This window comes from Sphaerodactylus townsendi, linkage group LG02 (genome assembly GCF_021028975.2).
Source record: "Sphaerodactylus townsendi isolate TG3544 linkage group LG02, MPM_Stown_v2.3, whole genome shotgun sequence".
Classification (NCBI taxonomy): Eukaryota; Metazoa; Chordata; class Lepidosauria; order Squamata; family Sphaerodactylidae; genus Sphaerodactylus; species Sphaerodactylus townsendi.
In genome coordinates this window covers 76,610,369-76,638,265 of record NC_059426.1, presented here as the reverse complement: position 1 = coordinate 76,638,265, position 27,897 = coordinate 76,610,369, and the positions used below count along the sequence as shown (strand labels likewise).

The window sequence follows — 27,897 nt, the reverse complement described above, 5'->3', positions numbered from 1 at the left end:
CTGCACTGAAGACACAATGATGAACAATTTGTTTCACAAAAGATTCAAAATAATTGAAACAAGAAAAACAGACGTGCTAACAGTATTATGAAAATTCTGCCTCATGAATAAAACATATCTTAAGCGAGTTGATAAGCTGAGCATATGTCCTAAATCTGAGGAGGGATGAGCTGCTACTAAAACCCTAAGACATATACAGCTTTTGCTGTTAATTCCCACATTTGATTATTTTCATTTACTCCACTTAACAAAATTAAAACTGGAAATTTGTGCTGTATATGAAGAAACACTGCAAAAAGTGAAGACTTTAAAAAATTTATTTATATAATACATGTTAGCAGAAAGCACAAGTCAAATAAGAATGGTCAAAGAATACATTTTCTAGAAGCTCTTAAAAGAACATAAGCACTTGTTGCAGAGTTCACATATTTCCATTTTTTGCACAAGAGGCATCTACTTATCTGGCAGAACAAGCTGCAAGTCAGGGGTTTTAAAAAGGAGAAGTGCGCCCCCTACAAGGCACCAGCATGCCACAATTGGTCAAATGTATTCCTTGCACACTCCCCATTTTATTCACCCCTCTTTTTTACCTTCAAGTCAAAGAGAGCCTGCTAGAGGAATTGAAGGCACTCAATCACAGTGCTACCAGCTCAGTGAACCTCTGTACAAAAGCAATGCAATACTGCAGAATTGTTGCTGGGCAGTCAACACACATCCTTGGTCAAAGATGTGGAATGAGCTAGCAGGGAAGGCAACTCTTACATTCCCAGTTTGAGATTTCTCTGCATTAACTTATTTTATCAAGGTATCAGTAAGTGAAAGCTACCTTCGTCTACACAGAACAGAAGCCAGATTCTGAGGGCTCCTGTCTTACCTTTTAACTATTATGTATTAGTGTTAGTTGATTTCTGGAGATGACTGCTTGACATACCCTCTGAGAATAGCAGCTCACAAACAGGTTTTCAGCCAAGCTTCACAGTATATCAATTCTCCCAAAACCCATCTATGGTTTTCCCATTAACTGGTAGCATATACAACGCGTTAGCAGTAATCAATAAAATGCCCTCGTTAAAAAATAGGTTCCCACAATTAACACTGTTTGCTCTTCAAGCGTGGGATGGTTCACATTAAAACTGAAAGCTTCCCTCATAATACCGTCTATATTAAAAAGCTTCATATTGCACTGTTACATTATACTCCAGCTGTCAATTCTCATTCCAGAGACTTAAGAAACTGTAAAAAAAAGTAAACCTAGCCATTTTGTGCAGTCTTCAGCATTGCATCCGAGTAGTTGGAATTTGCAAAACCTTCATTACACTACAGTAGCCTAAGCACAGTGGAATTTCTGCCCAGCTGCCTTCCTCATACAGTACACACACTGATTGTCCTGTCTTCAGCCTTCACACTTTGAATTTCCTCTTCTGGTCAAAGTAGGCGTCGAATCGTGACAGTGCATAGTCCTAAATGAGATAAAATTGTACAGTTAATTACCAAGCCAGTTTGCATACTGCCCAAATTCAGTACATTTAAACATAACTACACAAACACAAATTTCATTTACGGAGTATTACAGAGATCATTACCAATTGTTTTAGCTTAGTCTACTGAAACCAGTGTTAAAAAGCCAGAAACCTCTTCTGGGTGTAGCTACATTACATATGTTAAAGTCTTATTCAATATCATATCCTGTAACATGGAATGTGGAACAGTAATTTTTATTTCTCACTCAAAGTCAAATGGGTACCATTAACTAAAATACACTACTGCTCTGCACTCTGATACAGTTGAAGTGAAGCATCTGATGACTAGTGCTACGGAATTATTTTAAAATTGCTGGGGTGGTTACCTAGAACCAGACCACCACCCCTTTCACACCAGTTGCACAATTAATGCCAGAAGGAGCATATAATCATTATTATTTCCACTTTCCCATCAGGAAGTGGGAGATTGATCCAGACACCCTTGTAATGACACGGGGCCCTCCAAAGTAATCTCCTAATTCCCGGGGGGGGTGGTGGTGGTGGTGGTGGTGGTGGTGGTGTCTGAAGCAGTAAGTGGAATGTGATTCTCAAACACCTTTTTAGCATCAACTCTACAGAATTTAAACAAACTGGGAACTCCTTCAGCTTAAGATCATTTCTAATGTCTTTCTTTTCTGGGTTTTGTGGGACATTTTTTCCATTTGTTGAATTTATGGTACTACCAAATGTCTGAATGCAATCAAGACCTGAAAAAGTGCTACAAGTTCTTTCACCATATTTTGGCTCTTAAATTCTTATTCCTTTTTAACTATAGTTTTTAACTGTGCTGGTAGATGGGTATAAGTCTTCTGAAATAGACTGGGTGGGCTATGGTGATTAAGCATTTTTTGGTGAATGGGAAGTTATATTGGCAGTTAAAATTTGAACGAATCGTATACAAATTTAATTATTGAACACTGGCATGTCTTTTAAGTAACTAAAACATCTAAGTAACTGTCCCATGACAATGCACATATCTTTTATATGTCAAGATCTGCAACCACTAAGCAAATCATAAACTTAAGTATGGGATGACTGATGACTAAGTAAGCACTACACAAATAAAGACAGGCCTTGGAGAGGACAAAGTTGGGACAACAGAAATCTTATCTGGACATAATAACTGCCCTCTTGAGCATGCTAATTTTAAATCAGGGGACCCCAATGTGGTGCCTGTGGGTACCACAGTGCCTGCCAACACCTTTCATGGTACCCACTAAATGTTTTTAGAAAGAGGGTGGGGAAATATGGGGCTTTCGCACAGCCAGGGTTCTGATTGCCTGTGCAGATTCCTAAGAAGTTGCTTCAGGAGCAGCTGCCAACACAGCACAGGAAACTTCACAGCACAGGAATCTTCTACAGCACAGGAATCTGGCTATAAGCTGTGTGCGCGCAAGAAAATGTTCTAAAACAATATGTTCATTTTAAAAGGTATCCTGTTAAAAATGGCTGAAAAGTTGAACATTAACTATTGGAGTCACTCTACTACACCTGAGAGCCAGCATAGCACACAAATTAAGAACAGTGGGCAATCTGAAGAACAGTTTCATTCATTCATTCATTCATTCCACTTTTATACCGCCCTCCCCCAAAGGGCTCAGGGCGGTTAACAACATAATACATACAAGTGGATAATAGAATAAAATACTAAAATTTATACAAGTTAAAATGCAGCGGTCCAAACTTATAAATATTTAAAATATTTAAAACAGATGGCGTCTAACCTTTCACTCCTCTGACTCTGAGGGGGGGGAACAGCGGATCTCAGTTGTTAATGGGCACCTATCAGCAGCCGGCCTCCCCAAAGGCCCGGCGGAATAACTCGGTCTTACAGGCCCTGTGGAATTCACTGAGGTCCCGCAGGGCCCGGACAGCTGGCGGAAGAGCATTCCACCAGGCAGGGGCCAGGGCCGTAAAAGCCCTGGCCCTGGTGGAGGCCAGCCGCATCATAGAGGGGGCAGGGACCTCCAGTAGATTGGCCTCTGCCGAACGCAGAGACCGACGTGGGACATATGGGGCCAGACGGAGTGATTCCCCACTCCTCCACTTGAAGCCTGCTGGGTGACCTTGGGCCAATCACAGTTCTCTCAGAACTCTCTGACAGACCCTTCTATTTCACAAGGTACCTGCTGCAGTGAGAAAAAAGGAATTTGATTGTAAACCCTTTGAAATCCCAAAAGGTAGAAAAAAGTGTGGTGTAAAATCCCACTCTTCCTGTTCTTGAGGCAGCCATTTTGTCATTATGCCTACTACCCTAAGACAGAATTACGAAGGTGGCCATAAACTCAAAAAGATTGGAGACCACCGTTTTAATGTGCTAAAATAGTGTTCTAATGACATACCATGTATCCAAACTCAATAGATGATATCTTTGCCTGTATGATGGACCACAGACCCCATAAGAAATGAGATGCAAGGGCAAACCTGTGAACAAAAACATGTAATATTTCAATATTCAATGTAAATTTAACTCTTGCCTAGCTATACATTTATACTCTGTCCTACCAAAAGATAAAAATACGGTTCTACATTGTGCAATGGAAGTGAAAGTAGTGTGCTTCCACTGTAGAAAAAGTCCCGAAATTAAAATGATCACTGCGGATAAAACCACCTGTATCTCTGAAATCCCTTGGGTTATCAAAGTGGTTTTAATTGCATTCTGCATGGGGTCACCTAGGGATTCTTCTCCACCCATCGGTTTTTCAAAATTCAAATGTTTCAATTTTATCATTTTTCCTGATTCCCTAAGATGGCTACCACCTCCTTTCACTACAAAGAAGGTCCAGGAAGTGGCTGCGGCTTAATTCAAATGAGGTTCTACCTTTCTGTGAGACAAGTTATAGCTTAGTTCATCCAGTCAAAACAAAAGAAAAAGTGCAGAGAAGGGCAACAAGGATGATTGAGGGACTGGAGCACCTTCCTTATGAGGAGAGGCTGCAGCGTTTGGGACTCTTTAGTTTGGAGAGGAGACGTCTGAGGGGGGATATGATTGAAGTCTATAAAATTATGCATGGGATAGAAAATGTTGACAGAGAGAAATTTTTCTCTCTTTCTCACAATACTAGAACCAGGGGGCATACATTGAAAATGCTGGGGGGAAGAATTAGGACTAATAAAAGGAAACATTTTTTCACTCAACGTGTGATTGGTGTTTGGAATATGCTGTCACAGGAGGTGGTGTTGGCCACTAACCTGGATAGCTTTAAAAGGGCCCTGGACAGATTTATGGAGAAGTCGATCTATGGCTACCAATCTTGATCCTTCTTGATCTGAGGTTGCAAATGCCTTATCAGACCAGGTGCTCAGGAGCAGCAGCAGCAGCAGGCCATTGCTTTCACATCCTGCATGTGAGCTCCCAAAGGCACCTGGTAGGCCACTGCGAGTAGCAGAGTGCTGAACTAGATGGACTCTGGTCTGATCCAGCAGGCTCTTTCTTATGTTCTTATATGTTCATAACTAATGAGTGTATTTCCACTTTAGTTTCTCAATCATATAGAATATAGTTCTGACATTGTGCTGAAAACGAATGGCTTAGTTAAGGCTAGATTATGCAAGCAGTTCTTAAACTTCAGCAATGTCTCCTATTTTGATGTAATTTTTTCCAGCTCTCAAGTTCTTTCTCTTTCCCTCACTGTCACCTAACATGTCCCAGACATCCCCTTTTCATAGTGTGGGTGGCATGTTAACATGATGAATTGGATTCTGTGAACCATGGATACAAGGATGGTGTTCCCATGTTCCCCATCCTTACTAATCACAGGACCCAGAAGGACCAATAACCCCACGTGTGTTAGAAGGCTGTTGTTGGGGCAAAAGGAAAAAACAACATCAGAAACGGTTGACAGCAAGAGTGAGTCTGTTTCTTTTTCTCTCCCCACAACAGATCTGCATGGCTATTAGCCTGTGTAGGTCCCACAAAACCAGGAATAAACTTTTTTGGAATTGGAAACAGATGCTGGGAGAGGGAAACGAGGGATAGACCCAAAACTGTCAATGCCTTCTACTGACACACTGTGAGATCCAATGCGACCGACAGAGGCATCTGCTCTCTCACATCCATTAACTATTATTAAGAACATAAGAACGTAAGAACAAGCCTGCTGGATCAGACCAGAGTCCATCTAGTCCAGCTTTCTGCTACTTGCAGTGGCCCACCAGTGCCATTGGGAGCTCACATGCAGGATGTGAAAGCAATGGCCTGTGTCTGCGGATTGTCTGCGGATGCACTGTAAACACCCTCTGTTTCTATGCTGAAATTCTTTACATTGGAAAATAGAGTGAAAAATAGTTTTATACCTGAATTAACTGTAACAACTGCATTAGGACTACATATCCTTGATGCCACTGAACTGATGTGAATTCCCATGGATGAGCTGAGCTGCTGGTTTCTAGTGAACAATCAATACATTTTCTGGCAAGTATTTCAAAGTAATCTGGAAAACTAGGTACAGTGGGCTACAGTAGGATTATGAGTTCCCATATCTAAGAGCAAACTGACTGTATGCTTCCCCTGCCTTGCAACTGTCCCTGCCCCCATTCCTAAGGAACAGCAAGGACTCAGTTTTTGCATCAGCCAAATGAGACAAGAAGGGTGCACACACCATCTTTAAAAAGGTCTGCCAGATCACAGTGTGAAAGGCTAGACTACAGTAAACATTACTTAGGTTTGTTTTTAAAAGGTCTGAACAACTCACATCTTGATATCTACAGGAACTGTATTCACAATGAAAACAGAAGTTACCTGTTGACTTCAATTAACATTTCATCTTCTATTTTGGACTTGTCTTCGTTGCTCAGATTTTCAAACCCATTTTGAGATGCGGCTAGGTAACTCGAGATGAAGTGGAGCTAAATGACAGATAGCAGTCAGAACAACAATGTATTCTGCATCAAGTAATTGATTAGTTGAATTCTTGAATAGGTTCAGTGCCTGATATACAAGTTAGTACTCATAATATTAATTCAATGTTACAATGTTACAAGCTCAAAACTTCACTGAGATCAAATCTTCCTGAGACGAGACAAGAATCCTTTAAGCCCAGTCAAAGGATGCAATTCAGTGTTTTGGAATAGAAAACTAACACCCAGGCCATGCAGAAAGTGGGCAGAAGTGTCCTGCTAGTAAGACATGTTTTGAACCATCTAATCAAGATGGACAGAAGACTTGGCTATTTTTGAAGAACAAACTAAGGATCAGAAAACGTATTTCACACTTAAAGTGACTGGAGCAGCTCGTCGGCTGTTGGATCTGGGCTAAAAATAGTACACTGACCAACACTATAAAAATACTGTAAAATTTGATCACCTACGTTGATAAAATTTAATAATCTGTGAACTTGAAGCTTATACCTTACACACACCACAGATTCTAAACTGGAGGTTCTCAAAATAATTGTACTTGGTTACTTACCTGCTGCTTCTTTGATGGATACTTCAGGAAGTTTGCCTTGAAGAATGGATATTTTTCATAGACGTAATCATACATCCATTCACAGAAGTGATTTCCAATGTCAAAGCCCCTAAGGTGGGAATGTTCAACACTTAAGAAAAATGAACAAACTTTCTAAAAAACTTACATTTAAGTATCATGGCAACTTACCAGGCCACAAGTATAACAATCTCTCCCCAAATAATTTACACAAAAAATATAGGTATAAGGAGCTACCTGACTTCATCTATCCATCCGATTTGGTAAACTGCCCAACCCCCGAAGAGCTCAGGGCGGTGTACAAACATGACAACCAATACAACGTAATTAAAAAGACACAAATTGAATAATCCCAATTAAAACAATAAATACAATACAATAAAAACAGTAGCAGTAATAACCCATCCATAATTAACTAAATAGATGATGTCCGGTATTATACCTCTGGAGGGAACTGGCTGATGTTCAACTAAGCAGATGGTACATAAGGCAACAGAAAGGGGCAGATTCAGAAGCCAGCCTCCCCAAAAGCCTGGTGGAACAGCTCGGTTTTACAGGCCCTGCAGAATTCCCCAAGGTCCCGCAGGGCCTGGACAGCTGGAGGAAGAGCATTCTACCAGGCAGGGGCCAGAGCCGTAAAGGCCCTGGCCCGGGTAGAGGCCAGCCACATCATAAAGGGACGGGACCACCAGTAAATTCGCCTCTGCAGAATGGAGGGGTCGACTCGGGACATATGGACTCGGGACATATGGGTCACATCATTGATGCTAGCAATCACTGGTTCTCTTTGACACCAGGTATTTTAAGAGACTTTTCCACTGGAGATTCCAAGAATCTGACTGAAAACAGTATACATGAAAAGGGCTTCATTCATCACTGAGCTACAGCTCAACAGCATAATGATGTGACTTGAGTCAAACCAGGCCATTTTAATCCAATGCTTAACTTGTAGGGGCTCTCTAAAGTCTCAGATAAAGATCTTTCCCCAGCCCTGCTAGAGGAGATTCATTTTAAAAAGCATTTATGGTGAGCAAAAATAAACATCTCCATTGAGGTTTCTGTTTGGACAGCATCATGTTTCACTTCTGCTACCCTACATTGAAGCATTAGCACACTAGGTATCTGTGGCCTGAACAGAGGCTTTGCTATTGCTACAAATATAGGATCAGACAATCACCACTTAAACGGCTATGACAGATTCAGCACAGGACTGTTTCTTCCACAAACCCAACATTAATTTTAAATTATGTTTCAAATCCTTTAATAATGCTATTTATTTAGCCTGGATCCTTACAAATATGGAGTGCAAGTTCTATTACAGATATTAAGCAAGTCTCCACATTGAATTGCTGTATGTTTTGTCTAAGGCTTTCACGGCTGGATTCAACTGGTTCTGGTGGGTTTGACCATGGCCACACAGCCTGGAAAACCCACCAGAACCTGCTGTATGTTTCACAGAAGTGAAAAATGTTGCCTCTAGCAGTCTGTATTTTCACCATAGTGTTGAAGAAAATAGGATTAGGTCATGAAATTATACATTATGCAAATTTGCTGGGAACAAGCTGTTAAGTGGTTTCAACAATAAGTAGAAAAAATCTATCCAATCTAAACATTTAATCCTGGGTTGTTTAGCAGCCTGGACTAAGCTAGTTTTGGGTCTTCTTCCTGTTCCTTCAGTTTATTCACAAACCCACCAGTACGTATGCAAATACAAGGGCATACTTTCAAGGAGTTGTGAGGATTTTTATGCTGTAATAAGGAGCAGCCAACACTGTATAGTAAACGGCTACTACAGAAGGGTTGCCATACTAGGCTGTCAGTTGTGACCGTATCAAAAGCTTAATCCCCAATCCTGAGATGAGAAAAATAACTCCTTGGATCAGAGTGACAAGTTAAAGATCATTACTTTCACAAGCTCTATCCTCTGCACATCCCAGAGTCTGTGAACAGTGGAAAGTGTGTGAACCCACTTGATAGCTTGCAAATGAAAACTAATTCACCTGTACTTCTTGGGCAAATGGAATCAATCATCTGTCAGGTGAACACTGCGTCACATAAAATGATAAAGAATTGTGCAAGTAACTGTTTCTCCATATCTTTTATTTGAATAGACGGGCATTTTGTGCAGATATCTTTGATGTTGCTTTCCAATGTAATGTCACAAATAAGTGAACAGATACGTTTTAGGGCTGAACTAGAGTGGATTTAATGATTATCCCTTAGTCATGTTTTTAAGGCAGAACTGGGAAGAGGGAGAGAATCTGACAGAGGTATAACACTGGGGGTTAAAAAGGTTTTTTAATCTCTCTCATTGTTTTTCTGATGTAAATCGCTCACCATCAAACCTCACTTATACTATTGGAATAAAGTAAAGCAGATAGTAGCTAAGTAGGAAATAATCATTTACAATGACAAGTGGCAGGGAGAAAAGATTAAACTCCCCAAAACCATGATGCTGATTCAATCACTCAACTCCAAACTGACAATCTTGAATCAAGAGCAGACAAAATACAACTTAGGTGACTAATTAAGCATTTATTAGCCCTACACTTTTTCTTTATTAAATGCAGAAAGAATGGTCCAGCAGAAGAAATTTACCTATAATTGTAGCTGCTGTATTCAAAGTCAATAAGCATTAGTTTTTGTTTTTCAGAATCTTCTCTACCTTCAAGCAGTAAGATATTTCCTGAGGGAAGAAGAACAAATAAACACTTTGGCTTCCAATATGAGTTTAATGCTTCGTAGTCTTCCATTATTAGACACTACTCAAGTATTCAGACTAGCAGTGATATTTATTCACTTTAATGACTAATATAGAAGTGCGCTCTGGGCTATCATTATGGTTGGGGCTAAACATGCTCCTCACCCCCTGCTAACCCCACCTAATCAAGAATCAAGCCTGTTTACATCTACATATACACCCTTGCATCTTTACAGTCCCAACTATGGACTACTTGTTGGTCATACTTTACAATGGAATTTGTGGAACCAGCATCTTACACATATATCCAAAGACTCATCCTGTCAGAAGTACTGTATGGACCATACTGCATTAGGTTACCATAATGCATAACATGAAAGGGCCCACCGTATAAAGTTGGTGGGGTGATAGAGAACGAGGCAATTTTGGCACAACTGTGATTATTTCATACCTTACTTAAATTATTATATAGAGCTCTGGAGTGTATTGTATACTACTGCCAAATAGTCAAGTTTTTTTAGTTCGGATTTATGTGACTCTGGAAAATTTACACTTGAGTTTTGGTTTATATTTCACTACATCTTTCCATCTAGGATTTATACATTACAAATAATTTACATTTGATAATTCCTGCATTTTGGAGATGGTACTACCTTACTGTGATAATTCCTGAGCTATTCTTCCTTTTCTAATACTTTCTAATCCAGTAAACATCATGCCTCTTCCTTCAGAAAATTCATACCATAATTACCATGAGCCAAATACTGTCTCAAGTATGAGCCAAATTTAAACATGATGCTGGCAAGCAAGATGAACTTGCTCAAGTCACATTGCACTAACCCCAGAATCTTATTTAAATTGGGTGTTATATATGCAATGATGCTATGTGTGCAATGGTAGCATGCCAGCATGACATTTAGCTGGTCTACAGATCTTTGGCATGATGCAAACATTGCAAGTGAGACAGCTGAAGACCCAATTTAAACTAGAGGTTGGGTCAATGCAATGTCATAAATTAAATCTTTTATTTGGTGACATCATATTTAAATGGGGTCTGAGATGCTCTTTACTGTGGCTATTTTAATTTATTTTCTTATAAGGTATCAGAAAAGAGTATCCATTACAAAATAAAGTTATAGTACCTTCTTGACAATCATTATGGCAAAACACAACTGGAGATGGAGTACCTTCAAGTAAGGACCTGGAAAAGAAAAGATCAAAGAAAACCAAAGTTCAGAACTGAGTACTTGTTTTGTCACCGGTTATTCACAGAAAAGTAGGCTGTTAAGAAGCTGCAGTGGACAGAAAGAGCAAGGCAAAGAGGAGGTGTATTTCCTTCCCCTACCTGCTCCTTCAGTAGACAGGACATGGTCAAACTCCCCCCCCCCACCCCCCCAATCAACTGCCTCTATTGTAGAAGCTCAGAGGTTCCAATCAATGACTGATACCAAGTCTGTCAAGCAAAGACTTTCTCTAGCAAGAATTGTTTGCTGTAGCCCATCTCCTTCACCTCCATAGAAAGTAAGCTCTACGTAGTTACTTGCTGGCTTCCATCACCCTGGGAAAAGTGATGGTCCGTGTGCTGATTTTAATCAATCTAATCTGATCACCACTAACCCTTCTTCTGTCATGTAAATAGCTGTACAAGCGTTCTTTAGACACCTGGTGATAAAATGGATGCATCTGAGTCCTTCCAAGTATGCTGCAATTGTGCAGCCCGTCCTCAGTACTCCCATGACTGTCCCCATATAGATGCCAATATAAATATGATGTTAGAAGCTTCAAGAATTCTTAAGAGAGTACATTCCGTTCAACAATTTATCCTGGAACAAAACTGGGCTGAGACTTTCTACCCATCACACCAAAGGGCTCCAAGGGGTCGAATATATAATGGAATCTGCAGCTAACCAGTTCTCTTAGCTACAATGCAATTATATTCTTACATTTGCAAATAACAAATTTAAAGGATATCACTTTTTAAATTCTGGTTAAGGGTGCATAGTTCCTTCATTTAAATATAACCAATGAAAATATATGCAATTATATATTAAAGCTAGGAAGCCAGGTGACATAAACTAGACTACTACCGCAGGCTTTTCATTTCTTGAGGCAGGTTGTAACTCAGGATCTTGTTCAGTTTTCTAACTCGTGACTCCCTGGTAAACTTGATTCTCATCACTTGATTTAAGTACCTGTGAAAAGTGATTTACAATTTAGTATTTGTAAACTAGAGTACTATCCCCATACTGTTTTAGAAAAAAAATTAAGGCTTTGTAAAGGATTGTCATCCCAAGCTTAGCTTAAGGAAAAATGTTCTTACTAAATACACCAAAGGGTCAGCTTCCATGAAACCCACCCCACTGAGCTTAAATAACAACAGCTGTCAGATTGATAAACTCTCTGTTGTCATGCCCAACTATATTTCTCATAAGACAATAAAATTAAAGTTACTTACTTCTCTATGGTTCCAAACAGCCACTTTGGTTCTTTATTAAATGGCATTTTCATACCATGAAATCTAGCCATCTTCTCAGCTATTTCTGCTGATATATCAGGCAAGCCTAGTTCCTCAGTGTTCAGCTTCCTGCTCTGAAACATAACAGTGGAAAGTGAGGAATGTCACGTTTGAAAATTTCCACCAGTGATTTTTTTGCCAGAACCACCACTGTGGAATGACAAACAGCAAATATAGAAAACTACAGAGTAGAAAACATGTCCCAACTGTATCTTTTAACACTGCTCTACACTACTACTGGAATGCCCATTTTTTCTGCTGCTCTACAGAAAAAGGGTAGACCACATTTTGCACCATTGACTTAGCTGATATAAATTATAGTATCAGGAAACCCATAAGTCAATGCCTTAGTCTCTCACTGCCACTATAGCATCAAATTACAGAAACTATTTGTACAAACTGGCAGATACTTTCTTCCCCATCTCTGTTAGCAATACAAATATGATCTAGTTATGTAAAATTATAATACCTTGTGAACAAGTAATCATAGTGTTGACTAATCATACTTACAGGAATAAATTCCTCCAGTCGGCCTTGTGGAAAGATTCCATAGAGTTTTGGTCCAAGAGATCTCTCTGCAAGAATGGCAAACATAACACTCTCAAGGACAACGGCTTCTGCACCCTAAAGAAAACAAAACACAGCAGTTGGTACACAAACTCTAATGTGAGACACAAACCAAATTATAATTTGAAAAAAGTATAATTTTCATTATATACAACTATCGGTTTAGTAGTAGATCATATCTCTGAATCAAATAGGGTTCAGTCCTTATTGAGGGCAGTTTCTCTAAACTCAAGGAAGACATGCCTATCTAGAATTCTACTGCTGATGTACAAGGTTAGATAAACAACTTTCTGTTTGCCAAGGTTAATTTGAGCACTCAGTACAACTGCACTAATGTGATTCAGGACTAGATGTATACGGAACTACTGATCTAACTCCAGAATTCACAAGTGTCATACTATTGTGTTAAACTAGGGCAGGGAGGGTAGTGGAGGGGTTATTTCTTTAGCTCATATCTTCCTACTGATCAACCCCCACAATGATTCTATATGGTCCTCAACAAGAAATATTAAGTTATTAGCATATATATTCTAACTTTTGCCATGGCAATTAGTTTGAATTTTGTGTACAACTCATTTTGAAAAGTGAAACACAACCATTACAGATATAAAGTGAAACATATCACCTGGCAAAACCGACTCTAAATATTACATATACTTTCACAGTCTGTATATGCCTAACAAAGGTGTCTAAATTCTAAATTCTTTCACAGTCTGAACAAACTGGAATTATCTGCTGTGGGACAGGGCAGTGATATAAGTTGCCAAATGACTGAGCTAGTTTAATGGAATGTTAACTATCCTTAGGCCATATGAATATTAGCAAGCATGACAACAATGGTAAATTCCATTATTGCTAACAAGTGCCTCAAAGAAAAGGTCTATCTGACACTGCCAGGTCAGCAAGATTTTGGAGAGTCTAACAAACTCTAATACATTGGTTTCAATATATTTTGCAACTTACTTTTAGGGAGGAGGGATTTTAACAACCACCATGATAGGGGGATTTTATGTTTCAAAGACAGCCTACTGAAATTTCTGCTGAAACGCATTCAGGATGAATGTTTCACACTTTTCCTCTTCCCTGGGAAAAGCTCATGGTTATCTACTTGACTACTTTCCCCATTAGACGTGGAGCTCTGATACTCTCCATTATTTATCCACATTAAGACTGAAACAGATGCTGAAATGAGCAGACAGGTTACTCATTGAAATGTCTGAGTTCTTGATATTTAACTCCACAGCATTACATGCTGTTACATGCTATAATTTTACAGGAGCAAAGTATCATGCTGTACTATCATGCAATATACTAATGCATATATTCATAATAAAGTACATATTCTGGAACGTCATGGAAGTTATTTCTTAGAGTGATTCTTCAGTACTAAGACAAGGTTTTTCGGTAGAATTCATTTTCCTCTACTGTTTCTACTGAACCTTCCCATGAATAATTTCTGTAATGTACTTTCCACGCTTAGAACACTACAGAATAAACTGCACTAATGCAAAAGGTAGTCAGCCCACCCCACCCCCACAACCTAGCTAGCTCAGAAATAAAGGAATTGCTACAACAGGGAGGGAAAGAAGAGAACAAAAATTCCTAGGTTAATTTGAATGTTGCAGAACTATTACAATATTTCTAATATACGCAGCAGTGACATAATGCATACAAACAAAGCTGCTGCAATATGTAATTGTGTATGTATGTGTACATATATATACTGTGTGTGTATGCAGACTACTTCATAATCCCTACATATGACTGAGAGCCAAATTGATAGGCATAGAACTTGTATTTGCAGTAGCATCCTAATCAAGCAAGGGCTAAAATAACATGAAGCAACTATGTTTGCAAGAACTGATTACATATTATGGAAATTCTATGACAGTCTGATTTGTAACATTTGTATGCTGCTTAAACCGCTGAGAAACAAGACATCCCTTCCATTCTATTTACAGAGAAGCCAAAACAAAGGAAGTTTCAAAAATATCTCATGGTTGTCAATTTCTACAAATTACTTATTAAATCAATTGTTTACAGTATGGTATGCAGGAAAACGTATCAAAATGACCTTAAATAAGAGCAAGGGAATTTCTAAATTATTTTCATTTTTCTACCAGGAACTGCTAACAGAAGTATTCTGTCATTTTGGGAACTAGCTGGTTAAGGTCACCAGAGAGCAAATCGTTTGTGCTCTTAACATTAGCCTGACAGATAAACTAATAAAAATAAATATCTACCTGTAAGTCATTTTCCTTCTGAGCCTGCCCAGAGCCTCCTTTATTACAGGACCTCTGTAAATGAGAAAAGTCAACATTTACAGTGAGATGCTGAACATCAACACAACCAACAACTTGCAGCCACCACAGTCAGGGGAGTTAGGAAAGCCAACTATACTTATGACTTTTTCCTTCTTTTGCTTTTATAGCAAATCCCATAAACAATGTTTTTCTCATTACACAAAGAGACAGTGCTTCAGATAATTCAAAGTATGTGCCATTGAAATCCAATCAGGTTGTCGATCAGTAAGATTTCTAGCAACAGACATGGTCATCTGTGAATCCAGCATCTGGGAACCAAACATTTCTACTATACAGAAGGATTTAGACAGAGCAGTCTAAAGTGTGGTTTAACCACACAGTGTAGTCATCTGGGCAGTAATGCACAGTGGAAGGAATTACATGACCCACTGCAGTATACAAAAGACAGTTAAAACAATTCCCCCTCTAGTATGAAGGATAAAGAAGCAATAGCTTATCCTGGTAGCAACTTGTTCTCTTACAATAGAATGTTTGACTACAGTATTTTTAGATATAATCTTATGTTACTTCACAAAGCAATAAGAAAGCAAAACCTTTCTCCATTCCAGACCTAGAGAACTGCAGCACACTCAATACCCAAGAAAAAGCATTTTCCAAGGTTCTAAGCTGTAATTTAACTTCTGGACTCAATGGCACATGCTTTAACTGTAACTGCATTCAGCAGGGATGGAACCTTTGTAATCCATTAAGGATTTCACAGCTAAGGAAACAAATAAGTCTGCTCCATTCAGTAGTAGTTTACCATGGCCACTAATGGTCAAATTCTGTAACACAACTACTTCATTTTAACTGGAGGCCCCATAAGGCATCCTTTGCTTAAAGTTATGAATATTAATAAATACAGTGGAACTAAGTATGTTTTTCTATAACATTCCTTTACCAAGGACAACTGAACAAGTTGCTACTGGTTATTTAGAATATCAACAAAGATAAAGAATTTCTAAGTAGCTTATTTGCTTCAATGTGAAATATCCCATTTTCTACCGAGGGCAGATAGTTTCAGAGGGTAGCAGTGTTGGTCTGCAGTAGAACAGCTAGATTTGAGTCTAGCAGCACTTTTGAGACATCCAAAATTTTGGGGGGTAGGAGCTTTCAAGAGTCAATTCTCCCTTTGTCAGATGAAGGGAGCTTCAGCTCTTGAAAAGCTTATACCCCCAAAATCTTGCTGGTCTGCAGGGTGCTATTGTACTCTAATCTAGCTGTTCCACCTATGCAATAATTCTGTTAATGAAACTACAGTAATTAACAAGAGTATGTAAATGCTACTGTAGCGCTACACTGACATGAATGAAAATGTAATTTGTCTTTAATCACAAAGTGCTTAAAAACTGTGTTATAATTGCAATATTATACAACTACTATCTTGGCACTATTCTAACTCACTGTCTACTCCCTGACCAGCAGTTAAAATTGTGATCATCCAGAAATATTTCCTATTTAATGCTCCCTTATGATGGTATAATCTTTCATCAGAAACAAAGTGGATTAGAGTGGGTTTTTGTAGGACCTCTAAAAGTATCCCCTTCTGTGGCCAGAATTTTTATGATACTACACCTCAAATAGATGCCTGAGAAATATAATTGCACTGCTGGATTTAAGTTTCAGGAAAAAGAATAGGAATGTTACATTTGAGAGCTAGCACGGAGGAACAAGTCTAAAGGGCTCCTTTGGTTGACTGAGAGGCACTGCATAACATCTAAGGGGAGACAGGAACTTCAAATAAAAAGTACTTGCTTCCAAGTAATTTAGTGATTATGATATGGCTCTTCATTTCATTGGAGGAACTGACCCAGTGCTGAAAAACAGAGGATTTTGTATAATCACACAATATATGAAGATTACACTATATTAACTGATAGAAGCTTGAAGATGACTTGGAAAAATTACAGCTAATGCAGTGCTACAGCTTTCCATTAAGAGTTTTTGAAGCAAAAACATCGAAGCAGCTCTCTGTTTCAATAGCAACTAATTGCTTCCCTGAAACGGAACTCTCTTAACTACATAGAAACAATGGTCAGCATCCAGGGAGATTATAGAACAGTCATTCTGCAGTTCCTAGGAAAGATACTGAGGAATAGGTATTACAGAAAAAGGCTATTACAATGGCCAGACAGCCTCGAATAGAGGCCACTGATGAGCAGGCATGAGGCATCCATATGTCATGCCATCATTTGTGTGAATGCAACATGTCAGATTCTGTTCTGCTTAGTAGCTGAAGCTGCTTTACCTGCAGGAAGCTGACGTGTAAGTATAGGGAGCTGCCATCATATGCCACATTTCCCATAGCAGAACCACAGCCATAAGCTCTGCTACATCAAGGGGTCAGGGAACTATTTTTTGAGGGATACTGTATGGTAATAACTAAAAATACTACTGTCGTGCAGGAAATTTTAATCCTATTTTTATTGTAATTTTTATTTTTTTAGTATTGTATGATTTTCTACTGGATATGAAGTACAGCAGTAACTCGACAACCAAAAGGAAGTAATATGAATTACCAGCACAGGTCCGTGTTGGGACGTATATTATAACGTTTCAGACTAAACCAATGATCATTGGAAAAATCATATTTATGTAGAATAAAGGACTAGAATATATATGATTTAATCACTTATAAATAATGCATGAATCAGACTGACAGAACTAATTTGGGAAGTTTCATACCTAATATCGTCAAATCAACTTGCAGTTCTTAAAAACTATATTTATCAGTAAGTACACAAGTTTATAAATAGGAATACAAACTGAATCTAGGGCTTCAATACTACAAAAATGCTTATACTGATGTGTTAAGTGCAGTACAAATAGTTCAAGATGAAATTTTATTATCTTTGAAAAGTTAGATTGTAAACTTGACAGCTGCCATCTTACAGAGTTTCCAAAGCAACTCTACAAGACTGGCAGACTCATTTCTATGACAAGACGAATGCTTACAACTGGCAATTAGGTACCCAAATCAGTGTTACTAAAATCCAGAAGCAGCAATTTTGGGACATGTCTGAATAGACATGATTCTCAGGACCAAGAAGCAAAATGTATAAGGGCAAATAATTTTTACTGATGAAACTAGACACTGAATTTCAAATCTGAACAAAGCTGCACTAGAAAGGAGACAATGTAAGAAGTATTATTGATACAGGTCCCATAAAAACCAAGAACATTCTGTTTTTTACTTCTGATCAAGTTACCATTCTTTAAGGGAGCAGAAGGAAGGAGAGATTCTTACTATACTGTTACATCACTGATTGCTACTGGTTAGCCACTCAGACATTAAAAATGTTTGCAAGGTAAGTATTTTCATCATAACTCAACACCTTGAGTCATAAAGAAATGAAACTCGTAGAGAATGCTCCAACTTCAGAGATCTCATACTATACCGTGAATCGTGTCTGTCACCTGGAAACCAGAGTGCTCTAGGCACGATCGCATGGACAAGCCTGCAGCAGAGAACACATGCACATACGACTAAAATGGTAAATTACCCCCAAAAGACCTTTAACGCCACCCAGCAAAACATATGCCCCTTAACAGGTGTTCAGCTACCAATCTATCTGCAAGCATCAGGCATTTGCAGTACTTCCTTGTTACAAAACACTGAGAATAAGAATCACATCAGTAATAGAGCATTACAATTACAGCATTGTACATTTGCTTAGTACAAGCAGTAAAAAAAACAAAGCAAGTATAAAATACCACAGAGTTGCAATCAACATTCCTAACTTTATCCTCTGCAGGAAATGACAATCAAAAAATAAGTGAATGTTAAGAAGTCATTTTCCTCTACCATACACAATATTTTGATTTTGCTATTAATAACAGCAAACCAAATGTTTACACATTTGGTTTAAGATATTCAAAATAATGAATGAGCTACTATACCCAGTCTCCCTTTACTTGGGGAACATGGGACTTATACAACAATTCAATATTAATATGACTACAGCAATCTTGCAAATATTAGTTTTATCAGAGCGTACAATAGTAAAAAAAAATCATTTATTTCACCCCAAATGTAAATGCTTTTCTTGATAACTGCTGTCGTCATTTATCTAAGGCAAACTAACATTAATTTCTTCACTGCACAGAAATAACACATTAAATACTCAATCCAACAGAATTTCAAATATTTTACTATGCATAACAGGATTGACCTGCTGTGATGGTGTCCTTTTAGGTTTTGGGTGTCAAGGAACAGAAGCTTAAATGTGATATGTCCTTGAAAGGCAAATGCACATATTGTTTAATTAAAACTTCAACTCTTCACTAACAGATACTTGTACTCCTTAAAGAGTAGATCAGCTATATGATCTGAGATTCTCAATCTGTATCAACTTCTGCCAGGCTGACAATTTATCAACCCAACTCAGCTAACTTTTGTCTATACATAATACATATATAACATAGTGGCCAAAAATAAAAGCTAAAGTGATTGAGGATGAAGGACCCATATGCCCTTTCTACATGGTAACTTTAGTCAACTTTAACCATTTATACTGAACAGTAGGTACTGACATTTGTATCTTCCAGAATTTGATAGGCAAACTGGAGTAACTTTTAATATGAAAATAATCATTTGGTACCCATTAACTTCACACTGCCTTTTTGAATTTTGATCAAAGGGTTAAAAAGTCAAATTGTCCATCTGAATTTGACAATGAAAGAGTAGCCCTTTCTGCATTCATTTATAAAAGAAAAGTCAAATTCAAGTTGTAAAGCCTTCTGATTAGATTTCAAGATGCAGCCTTTTGCATCTGTGACCTTTAAACCAGACAAACAGCAATTGGGAATCAGTAATGGGACAAAAAGTTATTACCCACTTTATTTGTGCCCATAATTTAAACCAGCATTTCAGGGACTTTTCAAAATATTAATACTTTTAGAAAAAAATATTTATATCCATGATTAAATAGGTATGCACCCAGAAAGTTCCTTGAAATGTCAGATTTTTAAAAATCTACAGTAAATCAGTTTGCTTATGTATTGAAGGTTGGTCTAGAAGAGACAAATGTTTATAGTGAGACCCTCAATATAATCTGAAAGTTTTACCTTGGAACTGTCTCTGCTTATTTAACCCTTAGTGAACTGCACCAACAACAGCAGTCATTTCACTGCCGCTATGGAAATAAAGGAAGTTAGATGTCTCAAAATATCTTAAAAACCAAGAGAAAACAAGCTTATGATGTTAACACGCAAATGATTGGTCAAATCAGACCTCCAAAAAATGCTAATTTTTTTCCAGGCAACATATTAAAAATACAAACACTCAAAGAAAGCACTAGGCATCCACATTCTGATTTATGATTCTGTAAATGTAGATGTTATTAAACAGTTATTCAAAGTGCTATAATTACAACAGAATATGCATCATAAATCTATAAGAACTAAAACCAAGACCCTGAAAATGCTACTGCATTTTTTAAAGTATATTACTTTTTAAAAGAGAGCCTTCATTTTTAAAATATCTAATCTCATGAGTGGAAGATTTAATAAAACTAAGTGAAGTTACACTAGTGTGGCTTCAATTATTGAAGAACTATCGTCAATGTTACTGCTGCCATGCACATTTCAGATCAGTTTTGCTTCCACATGGTGCCATGATGACCAAGAAAAATGTAAGCCTTAGCCATAGATTTCTAAATGGAAGTCTTGTGTGTTTCGCAACACAGAACTAACAGTCATGTGTTCAATCACACTAGTGATCCAGTAATATCTCCACTGTGTTTCCCAATAATTATAGGGAAGTGTGAAATACTATGTACAAAAATAAAAGTACAGTAATTGCAGATTTCCGTATAAGCAGCCCAAGCTACCTTACAGACAGGAGGTCAATGAGAGGGGAATCTCTACCTTAGTTCTAGAAGCATTCAGATGTTCAATTTGCCATGCTTGCTACTGGCAATTTGCTATATAGAGGTTGATCTCACCTCCTGGGACGACATTAGTGCACAAATTAACCCTCTCTGAGGAACTTGCACCTTAGAAAAGGAAAGATAACTTCTCCAGTATAATCATGCCAACTATGGCTACTACCATTATTGTTTTAATATATGGCGCAGCTGATGCGCTCCTGGAGATGCTAAATAGGCTGTGTACATGCTACTGATGGTATTTACCAATAAAGGTACACCACCTCAGGAATAAAGGCAATATTCTGGTTTCCACTACTGGCTGGAAACTAGGACTGTCAGTACTTACACCAACAGCAAACAATTTTAACACAAACCACCAGCAACCAAACATAATTTAATAACTCTGTTATCACTAGGACCGAAGACCATGTTCTGTGCTCTAAAGAGGAACAGAACAATTCTACACACAATTAATCAGAAGCAAGCTGCACCAAGCCGAATGAGACTTGCTCCCACGTATGCACAGGAATGCAGTCTTGGAACGTCTGCTAAATTCTCTGCTAGGTTACTTTGTCAGCTGTAAAGGGCCTCACATACCTGTCTCAGAAGAGTGGTTCTGGAGAAAGACAGATGCACTATAGTTTTCTCAAAGTTAATTATACTTACACACAGATAATTTACTAACAATGCTGATTTCTCCCCCCTCAACTCTGCAAAATTTAGAAAGGTAAGAACACTTTTGTTTGTTAAAACCCAAGATATCCACATGCATTACTGATGAAGACAAAAAGTAAGTCACATCATAGCTGAAAACTCCAAGTGAGGTTTTTTGGTTTATAAAGCCTTGCAAAGTCTAAGCACTAGACAATTAACAACTCCAGACTGAATAACGGTCACTTCTCAACAGTAAGATCATATTTCCTGAAAGATCCTAGTTTCAGTAGTTTCAAGCCTATATTAATCAAAGGCATCTAAAGTCCTGCCCACTCCTCCCAAATACTCACCATTTGCAGAATTGCACCATATAAACGAAGAAGAACTGTGCGTGGTTCATCACTAATGGTTTCTATAGTATCAGGTAACGAGCACTGGAATAGCATGTTGCTGAGGCCACCTCTATAGAAAGAAACAAAAAATGATAAATGTTAATGATCCTAATATGGATTATTCCATACACAGGTATACAGCAATTCTCACCTCAAAGCCATGATTAAAATAATATCAGAACAAGTATGGTATTCAACACAAATCCATTTCTAATGCTGGATTTTAATCAATTCAGTATAAATGATTTAATTTAAATGATCTGTTTTTGAATTTTTAAAATTTCATAGGCGGCCTCAGGCAAATTCCTAGAGAAGCATCATAATTTTTTTCTTAATAAATTTCCAATAATATATGAAGCTGTCTTATACTGAATTACATCATTGGTCTATTAAGGTCTTTACTGACCGCTAGCAGCAGTTCTGCAGGGTCTCAGTCTGAGGTCTTTGGCATCACCTGTTCCTGATTTATTTTTCTGGGACATGACAGGACTTAAATCTATTACCTTCTACGCCCCATGCAGAATAGTGCTGAGCTACAGCCCACTCTTGTAAGGCAGATTTTATTAATACAGCTTGACTTTACTTGTAACAATTCAATGTATAAAAATGCATCTTAGAAATAAAATTAGTTTAGAAAAATAAAAACAATATTGATAAAAATATAAAGCTGGGCAGAAATTTGATTTTCTCATATTATGCTGCTATGTGCTTTAAACATCGCAAACATCTGTTGATTAAAGTAGCTTATTTTATGTGATGGGCAGGACCATAATCAGTGTAGTAAAGACCAAAGTCAAAGCTTGTTTGTTGAAATGAAATTGATTCATGCAAAAATATTTGCCTATTGCAACTTCAAAAAAATGGAAATAATTTTATTCAATATCTTACATTATTACTATTCAGTACCAATATACTTGACACCATACAAGAAGGAAATGATTACTTGTACTGTCTCCCTGTTTCAAAGAACCATACAGGAGTTATTTTATCTCCACAAACACCTTGGGAGATATGTGTGATAATCATATGACTGCACATAATGACTATTCCAAGTATTCTGCATTTTCTATTTACAAAGGCCAGTTAAATATTAAATATGTAACACCTGATACATAAATTATTTTTTAGGGAATGTATCGGAATGCAATACAGGTACCTCCCTGCAACTTCTTAAATATAGTATCGAGTTCTGGATGACACTAAACTTGGGAACTAGTTTTGGAAAAGGGAAACAATTTCATCAATATCATTCCATGGTTTTAGAGAGGAACAGAGGCCTCACATAGAGATCAGAGGCGTAGTTGGGCCATACTGAGCCTGGTGCGCACTCTGCGTTTTCCACCCCCCCCCCCCCCCCACTAAGTTCAGCCTGAAAATGCAGGCTGGAAAAAGGAGCCTGTTCACTTGAGGCTGAAAATGGCCTGGTGGGAACTATGCTTCCCAGGAGACCTTGGGGCTCGCAAAGTCTCCTGGGAAGTGTAGTTCCCACCAGGCCATTTTCAGCCTCAAGTGAACAGGCCGCTTTTTCCAGCCTGCTATTTCAGGCTGAACTAAGGTAAGTGTGTGTGTGTGTGGGGGGGGGGGGGGGCGGGGGCGGCACTGCAGGGCAATTTTCCGCTCCCAGGCATGCGCCCGGTGCAAAGCACCCCCCTGGTAGCTCCGCCTCTGATAGAGATCCCTTGGGCTGCTGTTGTCACCAAGCCAATTTTGGAAGAAATTAAAGGAACAGTGAGTCATGGCTTGGGGACAGCATTCAGACGAAGCCATGTTTTTTTTCAAGTATTTTTTTTTTGGTGGGAGGAGGGGAACCTAGCCAGTCACTTCTGATTTCAAATTAAACTGAAGAAAGCTGCCTCTTCACACATGCTAATGTGAAGTGGAGAATATTGTAACTGTTGAAGAAAGGAAAGAGTGATATGAATATAGCTTACAATTTTTTAAAAGACAAACATTACTTTTAAAGGGGGTGGAGAACAGAAGCTGAGGAACAGAGGCCAAGTACTGAAAACCAGAAAATGAGATAACCAGTCTCTTGAATCTCCACCTAAAAGGGCCTCAGGTATAAGTTGGGGAAAAAACCTTTCTATGACTGAGACTGACAGAGATCCGTACATTCTACCATGATGATCTTCGCCACAGTTTCCCATCTAGCCTCAGACAGCTTATTAAGGTTATACGGAACAAGGCAATTTGCCAAGGAGGAGAGAATTTTCACAAGCAACTTTGGTGGCCTTTTTCCCACCCCAGGGCAAGAAGAAGAGACTGACCAAGAGTACCTGCAGCAGTGGTGTAGCACCAACAGGGGCGGGGGCTATGGCCAGGGCGGGTACTGCTGCGGCAGGGACGCAGGGTGCACGCGTGCCCCTGGCACAGTTTCCCCTCACTCTGCCACTGACCTGCAGTATAAAGCTCTCACTACCACAGCAAAGTACTGATAATGACCATATGTTGGGGTGCGGGCTCTCTTCTCTGAAAAAGTATCAAGTTGGAACATACAAGAGAGAAGCATTCTGAAAGCAGCTTTTAAGGGCTGTCTCATTTCCCATTACTTTAAAATGTAAAAATTTTGTTAATTAAAAAAGTGAGTAGCTCATACCCACTCAATTCCTCGTCCATTTAACAAACCGAACAGGACATTCTATTAATATTGTCACTTCAGGGAATCCCACACTTTCCCCTGGAAGTACCTGCCAGTGGAAAAGTTTCATTTTCTTTTTTAATTTTGATGAGTCATATGGGAAATTCCAAGGAAGACCGTTGCTCTGCAGCATCAAAGTAATGGAGCAATATATATGACAGAAATTTCTTATGCTGCTATCCACACAATTTAAGGAAACACTCCAAGGAAGCACAAACTAGTAAGCAATTTAAAGAGCTTCCAAAAATTAGACTGCCTTCTACTGAAGGCAAAGAGAGATGAAATTATTAAAACACAAGAACCAATACTTAATACATGTCCAGTGCATCAAACTGCTCAAAATTACTGCAACAGGAAGGTCTTGTTTTGGTTTATTTACTTCATTTGTACTCAACATCTTATTTTGGTTTATTTCTTCATTTATATTCAACATTTTCCCCACCCCAACAGGGACTCCAAAGCAACTTACATCGTTCTCCTCTACTCAATGTTATTCTCACAACAACCTGTGAAACAGGTTAAGTGGAGTGTGCGCAGACTGGCCCAAGGTCACCCCAGCGAGCTTCCATGGTAGAGTGGGGATTCAGACCTGGGTTGTCCAAATCCCAGTCCAACACTCTACTATACAACACTGGGACTCAACAGATAACCATGTGTAACTACATGTGTCACAAAGCATGCACACGGAACGGAAACATAGTTTTGGCAGAAGTTAACACACATATTTTAAGATTCCTAGCTCATGGGGAAAGTTGAACTTCAGAAAAGTTATAATAGTTTCAACAACACTATGGCAATTTTGCCAGAAGAGCAGTCACTTGTAGTCTGTTTTCTTTTATTTTGTTTTTAAAGTTCTTACTTTAAAATATTTTAATTACAGATACTGGGATGCAAACCTAAACATACTACACAAATACTAGACAATTATAACAGAAATTTTCCTTGTTTCTGATTTATATATTTGGGATGGGGCTGTCAGATCATTCTGCATGTACTACAGTGTAATATTAATTTTACAGCAATTTAGTTTTGTACGGCTTGGACCATTTGGATTTTGTCTTTATTACCTTGAACAAACACTGAGTCTTTCAATTTCACTATTTAACTGTAAATTAACTGAAACAAATGAGAGCTTAAAACAAAAATAGCAATTTCAAGAAGAGATGCTTCTTTTCTTAAAAGGCAGATTTATCAAAACACAAAACTAATGGCAGCTGATGGAACTTTCCACTCCCAATTACTTACCCACACCATATAAAAAGCAGTTATCTACACGAAGTTAATGTCATCGTTAGAGCAAGGCACCCAATTCTACAGAAACTTGTTGCCAGGAGATGACTCATGCTGCTCATTCAAGAAATCTCGTGATCAAAGCTGACCACATTATGTTTGGACAAAGGTTAAAACATTGCTTCACTCTAACATTTTGAACTGTACATTCCTTAAACATCTGTTTAATGATGCAAACATGAACAATCTCAGTTTAGTAATGCTTCAGTTTAACAGCAAGAGGTATTTGTTGTAATTCTGAGTTAACATATGCAACAGCCTGCAACACCATCAGCAACAGGATGTATAGTTCATATAACAATGTTTCCGACATATATAACAATGTCTCCCCATGCAATAAACTGTATGACTAACACTTATTTCAGAACATAAATCTACATTTCAAAGTTATGCATGTTTCTCAAATATATGACGTTTTAGAGTTGGAACATACACCATTTTCAATGTAGAGGTGACTGTGCTTTGTAAATCACTTCACAGATCGAAGACAGATTTTTCAGTGTTGAAAGATGCCTGAAACAGCATCGTTACTCATAATACCCAACACAGATGCTATGTTCCCAAGAAAGGCTTTTGTAGCATTTCAAAAACCAGTCTGACCAACCACAACAGTGAAATACAGGAACCTATACATTCACAAAAGCCAATTATGCCTATATATTACTATCAAAGTTTACCTTGAGCACAAACATTTGGGCCATAGAGAAATAGATTAACTCACTTTAGTCATTATATGAAACCATGGATAATCAACGTTAACCATGGTTTGGTGGGATATCTCAAGTAACAAGTTACAGCTCCTGAAATGGATTTGCAAACCATCGTTTCCGTTAATTGTATGATATACTATAGCTAAAGTTTACCTCTGAAAGTCTGCGAACTACAGAAATGGGAGCAGAAAGCAGACAAAAAGGGCATTTTATAACGTCATTTGCATGCAAATCAGACTTGTGTGCTATTTCTTAGCAGAGCGATTCATTCATTTAACTAATTTCGCTATTTCCGAAAACTTCAAACATTCTGAATCTCAAAGGCGTTCTCATTAACAGGGACCTTCAGAAACTCAGCCGCAAGCCGACCTTCCCCTCCCACTAGGGAGGCACCGATTCCTTCCCCGGAAGCCTTAACAAGGTCTTCCACGGCACCAACTACCATATGGCAAATTAATTGTATAAAGTTGCGCTTCTGCGAGAAGCAAGCCTACCACGAGGGGCTCTGGAGGACAAAAGGTGGCAGGTGCGACCGTATATAAAGCGCCCCGCCCCCGCCCGCAGAGGTGAGGGGTTATTTGAACAGCTACGACACCAGCAGCCTCGCACGAGACGGGGGAGGGGGAGTGTTACTTCACCGCTAGAAAAGGGCGCTCTGTACATACACAGAACATATGGTTAATCTTTTCCTTACTAGACGTTTAATCCACGCTTTCACCATTTAAAGCGCCTTCCGGTGTGCCCCCCCACCCCAGCAAAATGCTGACCTGATGGGCGTGATGTGCAGCTGGTCCTCCCGCAGCCCCCGCCACGCCCCTGGCAGGAACTCCTTGCACCACAGATACGCCTTGCGGCGGGTGCGGGGGTCGGGCTGCTGCTCCTCCAGCGGCGCGGAGGGCGGGGTGGGCGGCGGCAGAGCAAGAGGCTGGTGCTGCTGCTGCTGCTGCCCCCGGAGCCCCAGTTCCTTGGCCTCTATCTCGGCGTGAGAGGAGGGCAGCGGCGGTGCGGACGAGGGCGCCTGGGGGAGGGCGGGCAGGACGGGGCCCGGGCTGCATCCCAGCAGGAATCCCAGCGGGGAAGGGTCGGCCTCTCCGCCGTTACAGAACTTGGTCTTCATTCCGAGAGAGCGAACGGCCGCGCGGAAGCAGACGAAACAACGGCAGGAAAACGAAGCGCACCCCCTCTCACGCGAATGGAGCTCCGCAAAGGATCTGAGGCGCGCGCGACTCTTTCGGGTTTTTATACCCACTCAGCACGCGGGTTCCGCGCACTCTCCCGCTTCACTCTCATCGTTCACTCCGACCACCCC

General features: G+C 39.1%; 1 protein-coding gene across 1 annotated transcript; it reads right to left on the bottom strand.

The window, feature by feature from the left end:
• Positions 1 to 299: 299 nt before the first annotated feature.
• CHKA (choline kinase alpha) lies at positions 300 to 27,889 on the bottom strand. Its single transcript, XM_048483774.1, has 12 exons — positions 27,356 to 27,889; positions 21,909 to 22,020; positions 14,975 to 15,028; positions 12,675 to 12,788; positions 12,105 to 12,238; positions 11,737 to 11,841; positions 10,792 to 10,850; positions 9,547 to 9,634; positions 6,931 to 7,039; positions 6,262 to 6,368; positions 3,863 to 3,944; positions 300 to 1,460 (listed from the first exon to the last, which is right to left on the bottom strand). Exons 1-12 carry the CDS (start codon positions 27,703 to 27,705, stop codon positions 1,401 to 1,403), a joined length of 1,374 nt encoding a protein of 457 aa, XP_048339731.1. The 5' UTR covers positions 27,706 to 27,889; the 3' UTR covers positions 300 to 1,400.
• Between the last annotated feature and the right edge of the window lie 8 nt (positions 27,890 to 27,897).

Coding starts and splice junctions, on each gene's coding strand:
- CHKA (XM_048483774.1), bottom strand. CDS start 27,705: ATGAAGACCAAGTTCTGTAACGGCGGAGAGGCCGACCCTTCCCCGCTG. Junction 9,635..10,791: donor CCATAATGATTGTCAAGAAG/GTACTATAACTT, acceptor TTCTTCCCTCAG/GAAATATCTTACTGCTTGAA. Junction 3,945..6,261: donor ATGTTAATTGAAGTCAACAG/GTAACTTCTGTT, acceptor TTTTGTTCACAG/GTTTGCCCTTGCATCTCATT.